Source organism: Glycine max, chromosome 2 (genome assembly GCF_000004515.6).
Source record: "Glycine max cultivar Williams 82 chromosome 2, Glycine_max_v4.0, whole genome shotgun sequence".
Lineage (NCBI taxonomy): Eukaryota > Viridiplantae > Streptophyta > Magnoliopsida > Fabales > Fabaceae > Glycine > Glycine max.
In genome coordinates this window covers 42,721,554-42,730,415 of record NC_016089.4, presented here as the reverse complement: position 1 = coordinate 42,730,415, position 8,862 = coordinate 42,721,554, and the positions used below count along the sequence as shown (strand labels likewise).

Genomic DNA, 8,862 nt, shown 5'->3' with positions numbered 1-8,862 from the left:
CAAAATACATTATTTTTATTAATACAGTGTATCAAAACTCAAAATTTAAAATAAAATTCAAATTCAGATGAATGAATATTACAATGATATTAAAATTATATAAGAGAAATATGTTTGTTCACATATATGCAGTGTATCAAGATTTAAAGTTTAACTCAAATTAAAAATTAAATTAAATATAAGAAGTATATTTGAACAAAAAAAAATAAAAATATTTAATCTAGAAAATCCGTGTGGCTAATGATTCTTAAAAATGCTTTCATTCAAGAATAATATTTTTAAATTTATCTTAAAAATTATGCAAACCATCATTTATAATTAAAGAACAGTTTAAAATTATTTTATATGGTTAATAAATCACCATTAAAATGTTAAAATTAAGTCGGTATAGTTTATAAAAAGTTTACTGATATGAGATAAGTGTCATCAGTATGAATCCTACATTTGTAGTATACAATCGACAGAAATAACTGTTATAACTTATAAATTGCATACTTAAAAAAATCTCATTAATGAAATATAACTTACCTTATATTGACAAATTTTCAGAAACTTGTTTGATACCTTTAAAAACATATTTAAAAGTTGAAAACGATTGGCGTCATAATATCAAAGTTTTATGCCAACTGTAGACGTCCGTACTAGGGTATTTGTACACGCTTTTTAAATTGAAAGTTTCTGCCAACCTGTCTCAAAATTAATATTATGTGTGCTATTTTTTTTAACAGCAATATTATTTGTGCTATTATATATAATTTTTTTATTTTTTAATATACACACATCTTTGAAATAATTTTTTGTTGTTTTTTTAAGAAAAAAATATTTCATATATTTTAACAAACACAAAATATTTCATGTGTATCTTCCCATGGATCTCTTGCATTTATGAGGATGAGAGTTTTGTGAGAGATTATGGTTAGGTTGAAAGATATTTTAACTAGTTCGGTAAATAATTATTTTAGTAAGTTTTAATATTTTTTGAAATGTGATTTAAAATATAAAAAAATAAACGTTAATTTTTAGCTCTAAAAAAATAGAATTAAAACAAAATGATGTTTTTAATTAAAAATGAAAGAAGAAAGAAATCCTCAACCTAAATGGAACGTGTTGTGCATTTGTGTTTGTGCAACATATCGATCTATCATGTGAAACAGAGCAAAGTGAAAAGGATACAAATCTCTTCCTCTCGATCTCTTGTACCAATTACATTTAATAATATTACCAACAAAAATACTCATTCCATAAGCTTTAATATAACCATCTAAGAGTTCTCAAATCGAGTTTACATGAAATCCAATTCAACTTTAGTTGAATTTGAATCCCCATTTCTACTATCAAATACATTGGAAACTGCATTGTTACACATTTTACTACCCTACAAGCTAACCAATACAATCAGCCAAAGGTTAATTAAGTACATACGTACCATCACAAACAAAATAGGTTACGCACTAATAACATAAATTAGTTTTATATTAAATCATCATTACAAATTATTATACATGATATATGTTTGTTGGCTTTTATGATAAATATTAAAAGTTATATCAACGATCATTTCTAGCTTTGACGGGATAAAAGGTTTAATTTACAAGTGTATAGCCATTACGTACCCTCAACAAGTTAATTAACCTACTTTAATTTCTAATTGGCCTTTCCAATTTCCACATCAACATTGTGCTTGTTCAATTCAACAACTTGAACACTATCATCAGTATCAGAAACCCCAGCACATCCACGCTCAAATGTAACATCCAAGAAGTATAGCATGAAAACAAGGGCAAAGCAAGAGAAGAACACAGGAATGGGTCCAAAGAGCCACATGAAGAGAGGGAAAGAGAAGTAGAAGGCACGCAATCCGAGGGACCAGAAGTAACTACCTCGGTTCACAGTGTTGGCAACATACTCAGCTGTGAGCATTTGATGCCTTAGGTTTGGGGACACTTTCTTGAAGGGCACGTTGATTAAGATGCTTGCATGGCTATAGTATCTTATGGACTGCACATTCAGCAAAAATGCCAACAAGAAACACACCAATATGGAAAAGAACTTTATGGACAAACCAAGCTCAGTTCTATCCCCAAAAACCTCAGAAACCACGGTTTTTCTCTCATTGCCACTGCTCATCAACACAGCAATGAGGGAACTCAGCATTATAGCTGTGGATGCCAAAAGGGTCGATGCCATTATGTTGTTCCTCAATGATTGCACAGCTAGAATCCCATTCTTGGACGCATCCTTCACATCACATACATGATCCAAAATCAATGTTAATTAGTACACATAAACATAGAATTTAATTAGAACACACTCATAGTGAAAAAATCATTTAATTAAAAATATACCAAGAGTATAAAGATATCTTACACAATCTATTAATCTCATACAAACATATTGTTTGAAAATTATTATTTTTTACGATAAATATTTTAAAAGTGATAAGTAAAGTCGTGTTTGTTTTCTATTAGGAATTCATGTTTATAACAAAATCACGTTAAAGATAACACAAAAAACACGCAAGTAACTATTAGTTGCGTTCACGTCCTCTAACATTGCTGAACGTGTTTCTAAACACGCTATAAGTGCTATGTCGTTATTGGTTTGAACCCATAAAAGAAATGTTAAAATTAATGAAAACCCATGAATCCAAATCCAAAGTTTTTGGCATTAATTATTGTGACAACATATATACATACATACCTCCATCATGGCTTGGACCCAGAAACGGCGATTGATTGCATTGACACCAATGACTGTTTTGGTGGGTTGTTTCATGACTTGGTGGAGAAGCCAGAAATGGTAAGCCAACAACACAAGGAAACCACTTGGGACTAATATGAGATCAAGGACTTTCTTTTCCATTTAATGGCAATGTGTTTAATTAACCAAAAGGAAATTGCGCAAAAGAGACAAAAATATACATGCACAAAATGGATTTTCGAGATTGAATCTGATCTCCTTTTCTCTCTTCCTCCTTTTTGTGTCCTACTGTTATTCAATTGTGTGGAAAGATGAAAAGTGGTGGAAGATTGAAGAAATAGGAAGGAAGAGAGGGCAAGTGCAACACGGGTGTTGCCGTGTGTGTGTGGGGAAAGAGTGAAATTGGTATAGATCAATCTCTTTGCACCAAACGTGGAGGGGTTTATATGCACACACAGGCACCAAACAAACACATGGCATTGCATTGTGGTTGGCTAAATTTTAAATTAATAATATTTAGGTAATGTACTATATTCATAGTACTGGTATACATATGCTAGCTTTGATCATTATCTTTTTTATAAAAAAATTGCGATTCCACTTTTTATGCAAATGTGAAACCTTGTTGTGATCCTGCTGTCTTGCTACATAGGAATGTTAGTTTCCGAGAAGAAATATATGGGATCCACGTGTACTTCTGGAATGGCTGCAATGTACATGGCCACGGCCAACCCACTATATAACTTCGCGAGAATATTCACATTTGAAGGCTCCTCTTATTTGATAACTGTATTTGTTGTTATTAAATGAAACAAATTGATATAGATTTCAAGATAAACTCTAATGACTATAGATAATAAAAACAAAGTGTTGGTAGACATGTGTTAATGAGTTGTGTCTAAGCGATCTAATGTTTAAATTTTAATTAATTGTTGGGTATAAAATACTTATCAGAAAAAAAAAAATTATAGATGTGATGGATAGAATGTCGTACTGTCAGGACTATAGCTTAATCCACTTAAGACTTGATCCGACCCGTTTCATTTAAAAAAAAGGTCAAACTTAGGATTAAAAAAAAAAACTTGTTTAGTTAAAAGGATTAAGATGGGTCTTAAAAAAAATAGATTTGACATTAAGATTCGTTTAATAACAATGTTTTTTAATATCTTTGGAAGAGAAAGGTGTTATTTGTTTCACAATTCATCTTTTACCCTTGCCATCTAATGTTACATGAGTCAAATTTGGTTTTAATGGTAATATTTTAATTTGCTTATAAAAAAACTAAAAACATGTGATTAAAATGAAACCAAAGAGTGAACAATATGGTGGCTTGAGAGTTAAATTTGATTTGGTAAAGGTGATATATATGCATAAAATATGTGGTGATTGTTTTATTAAATTGTTTGTGTTTTCAGTTTTGGAAAACAAAAGAAAAAGGTATTATTTGATCAATTGACACAATTTAACTTAATGTCTTAACATTAAATAAGCCTTTAAACAAGCTCTTGGATCGTGCGAGCTTATATAATCAAGTCAGGTCTACAAATAAGCTCATCACAGTTAATAAGTTTGAGTTTGGACTATAAAATTATAAAAATGTCAAATCAAACTTAAATAAAATATGACTTAATTCAATTCATTTTTATCCCTATTAGTCAATTAAGTTTTCAATAGAAATTAATCATCAATAAAATAAATAAATATTTCATACATATTACATATAACATTATAACATAAAATTGAAATATTAATTACTCTTTTAATGTTCGTAGTTTTTTAATTTTTAATCAGTATGTATGAACAAGTTGCATTGGAGTCAGCTTGAAGTTCAATTATCAAGATATTGCCTTAAATATTTAAAAAAAAAAATTATTCCTTATAATTATCCTATCTACATGTTTTTTTTTCCGTTAAAGATAGACGTCTCCTACCAAAAAAAATTTCTTGAACAAGTAGTAGTATTTAATTGTTAACATTTCTCTTTTTCAAATTGTATATACGTAAAGACTAATTAATGACTGCTTAGTTAGCATGTTAGAACAGTTCCATTGGAGTCAGCTTGAAGTTGCTTTTGGAATTTGGACTTTGACTTTTGTATTTCTTGATTAAACGGCAGGATATGATTTTGCTTAATCCAAATCCATAACTTTTATGTCCCCGTGAATCATTAATAATGGGTTTTTTTTATTGAATGGTGGAGTTATTTAATGTGATTACTTTATTTTAAATATAAGAAAAAAAATTAAAATATTTTTTTAATTTATTTTATTTTATTTAAGATTATTATTTTAAGAATGATTAGTTTCAATGATTCTTTTTTATTCTTATATCAAGTTTCAATGAAATCAGTTTTAAAAAAATATTTTTAATTAAAATTAATATAATTAAATATCATTAATTAATTTTCATAATTAGTGTGATATTTTTTTCTTATATTTAAGATGAAAGTAAATAATTTCTTTTCTTGTTTTGAAGAACTAATTTCTTTTTTTGTTAATGCTTATCTAACTGTACTTTTTATATGACAAAAACTTATCATCTACATTACATAGTCTTGTCTTTTATTTTTCAAGAAAGAGTACTATCTCGTTATATTGATCGTTTTTAAATATTTTTCTGTTTAAATTATTTGTTATTATTGGATATTAAGAAAGTACTAATTACTTTTTCTAGTATCTTTGAAAAAATAAATGCATTAATTGCATAGCTGTAACTGCACAGTTTAGTTACTTATTTATTTATGGAATAAGAATACTAATTTAGTCAAATAAAATTATTTTATCATAAAAGTTATCTAATCAATTACTATTATTTTAATTTATATATATATATATATATATATATATATAATTAATGAGTTTAGGATAAATGAGTCTTACCTTGATTAATGAATAATTTAATTCATGGTTATCTAGTGATAAAGTCTTGATGATGACTATATTACTTTTAAGTAGTGTTATGAAAATCGATCTAATTATTAATCTAGTCGAGACACTAGGTTAGTGAGTCAGATCCAATTGGAGAATCACTTTTTAATGTGGTTGGCCCAATATATATATAATTAAAGAAACTATTATTTTCAGTATTAAATATAAAAGTTGTCGAATGATCATAAACAAATCTAACAATGATTTATAAAAACACATAAATATAATATTAAATCATACCATGATTAATACGATAAAAATTAATTATTATATATTTGTTGTTATTTAGATAAAAATTAATATTAAAAGAACATATTATACATTATTCAATAATTAATACTAACAATTTAACATGTTATAGAAATTATATATAAAAAAAAAAAAACTTTTCAGCTGGATCAAACCGAACCAATATGGTTTGGATCACTAGATTATACCAAATCCGACGAGATCAAATAAAACCAAACTGGGTCAATTATATTTCCGGTCCTACAACTTAATTGGACCCCTAAGACAACAGATCCCAGTCGAACCGGCTGGGCCAATTCGATCTTTATAACTAGGCTTTTAAGTAAACTTTCTCTCATAATCTTCAATAGAGTCCATGTGTATGTCAACGTATATTCAAGTGGAGTCTGGGCATGGCTAATCGAGGACTGTCTAGCTATGACCAGAGGATGTGTTTCAATATAAACCCAATGTGTTTCACATGATTTAGCATTTGCCAAGTGATGCTAATGTTATAAGGGGTGAGGTGAGAAAAGTGAAGTTTCATCTAAGTGACAAAAAACTAGTAATCTTAACAAATTATAGTAGATTGCATCTCTTCCTAGTTCCTATACATCTAGAAAATTGAAGTGAAACAATAGAAGAAACTAGCTGCAGGCTCAAAAAACTACTTTCCTTTGTAATTATGTGTTCTACAACTAGAAATAGTCTAGTAATTTACAATGAATATGTAATAATCTGACCACACTTAGGTGCAAATTTACATATTTTCACAGGCCTCTTCTGTCATGGTTGAAAGCTGTTAACTCTATACCATACACTAGGTAATGTCACTTCACAAAAATTGGTATGTCAGAGCACAAACTAAACAGGAGCCGCATCTTCTGTGAAAAGAGGGTGCACTGAACTCACGTAGATAACACACACACACACTATGATTCGTGAGATTAAAATTTAACCAATAATTGCAGGCAACTTGTGATTGAACACAAACTAATTGCAAGAAAATTGAGAAATCTCAATGAGACACTCCTCGTAGGCCACTTATTCAATGCTCCAAAACTTTGATCCTGTCGAGATAGGTATTCATGCGATGAGTATGATCAGAAGAGAATCGATCACCAAGCATGAGTTTGTACTGCTCAAATTTTGACTCCTCACATTTCAAGGCAGCATTTTTACAAGCCCTTATACTTCCTGAACCAAAAGGTAACATTCCATATCAGGATTTATAATTGTGTGTTCAGCATCAAATCTTTAAGTGAAAGAAAAGATGGAAATCGTGAATATGCCCAATGGCTAGATGCAATCAAATTGATTAAAAAAGTCAAAAGATTTTTGGAGTTTCATTTATATTACTGTAAACACAATGTTTTATTAATCAACCAAAAGTTCCTTATTCCTCCTAATCCTAACTGGCAAGTAAGAAAAGCAATGCATAACTAATCTATATCCACATATTACAAAACACAATCCATGTCACGCCAACCATTGCACATATCAAATTCCTGCAAACCAACTTCCCTCCAACTCCAAAAGCTTCACTCCCCTCTTTATTGGAAGCCTCATATCCACAAATTCAATTTTCTTTCTATAATATTATAAGGAACATGTCTTCTGTTTTCATTATTACAGACTCTATTGGTGCCCTGATGAGTTGACCTTCATTTAGTGGTTTTGTATCATGTTATTTGATAATAAATAATAAATTTCATCATAAATGATGATGCCATAGCAAGATGGGGTCAATGCATGGTTCTAAATTGCAGTCGGCCACCACATCCGTGGCCACAATATAAAGTTTTTTCAACCGACCACAACCGCATTGCAGCCACATCAGCTGCTTTTTTCTGCAATGTCAAGGATCACAACCTAATCGCAATTTAGAAACAGGGGTCAACGTACTAGTTATGAAACATGAAGGCATTATCTAACACACTAATCCCTCGAAGTATTGAAATCTAAGGGACTAACCTCTACCAACAATTTTTTTGCGTACACACAGACCTAAGGATAAAACTGAATAACAACAAAGAAGCAATAGCACAATGCAAAAGTACCAGAATTTCTCAATTTTCTTTTCCAATAAGATATTATCTAACACACTACATTTTTCCTTTTTTTGTTAATTCCAATATATCCCCAAAGAAATTCACAAAAAATAAAAACTAAAAGAACCAATGAAGCAGTATTTTTAATTTTGCTTTACCAGATAAATCCAGCAAGTTAAACATGACCGGGCAGTTTCCAATATTTGTGACCATTGTAATGGCGGACCATACTTTCTGATACTGTTCCCTTGAAGCCCTAATTATACACACATTAGTGATTGGATTCACATACTTAACTGCAAACACACACACACGCAAATTGTTAAAAAAACGGTCCACTACCGTGATTTGAGCCGCGTTTTTTAACTGTCCGCTACCGTAATTAGGACCGTATCGGCCGCATTTGTTCATGATTTTCCACGATATCAACAAATGCGACCGATATTTAAAAGAAATTGCATAAAACATCAAGAAATTGAACATGTTAATACTAACCCTGAAACGATCCCAATGACGAAGCCAAACCACACTCCCCAAAATTCACCAATATGCTGTCTCTTACAGCTTTGGAGACATTAAACTGTGTAACTATAACAGAATCATCCCCACCTTTGTCCCTATTAGGGTTCAGAAAAACCTCCATAACCATGTATCTGTTTCTGAACCCCACCATGATCCTTCGCGAACGCTCAAACAAATCCTAGATTCGAATTCTCAGAACAAAACTCCATTGGCGCAAGGAAGAAAAATAGAAACCCTAGAAGATAAGATCCGATTGTCAGAGACGGGTCGGGTATTTCTCGTGGGCCTTTTTTTAGTCCGTGAAGCCCAATAGTGCGACGTGGGCCAGGTGTGGCCCAGTGGCGCTTTCGCATGTAGTACTACTGTGTGCGGCGAGAACATCGCACGTGCATACACGTGTTGAGTTGTAATAAGACAACGAACGAAGTCTTCGA

General features: G+C 30.6%; 2 protein-coding genes across 2 annotated transcripts; both read right to left on the bottom strand.

Moving 5' to 3' along the window:
- Positions 1 to 1,229: 1,229 nt before the first annotated feature.
- LOC100790696 (uncharacterized) lies at positions 1,230 to 3,118 on the bottom strand. The gene is made up of 2 exons (XM_003518241.5): positions 2,701 to 3,118; positions 1,230 to 2,238 (listed from the first exon to the last, which is right to left on the bottom strand). Exons 1-2 carry the CDS (start codon positions 2,860 to 2,862, stop codon positions 1,645 to 1,647), a joined length of 756 nt encoding a protein of 251 aa, XP_003518289.1. The 5' UTR covers positions 2,863 to 3,118; the 3' UTR covers positions 1,230 to 1,644.
- Positions 3,119 to 6,507: 3,389 nt separating this feature from the next.
- LOC100779855 (probable ribonuclease P/MRP protein subunit POP5) lies at positions 6,508 to 8,655 on the bottom strand. The gene is made up of 3 exons (XM_003519177.5): positions 8,402 to 8,655; positions 8,065 to 8,202; positions 6,508 to 7,052 (listed from the first exon to the last, which is right to left on the bottom strand). Exons 1-3 carry the CDS (start codon positions 8,577 to 8,579, stop codon positions 6,904 to 6,906), a joined length of 465 nt encoding a protein of 154 aa, XP_003519225.1. The 5' UTR covers positions 8,580 to 8,655; the 3' UTR covers positions 6,508 to 6,903.
- Positions 8,656 to 8,862: the final 207 nt, after the last annotated feature.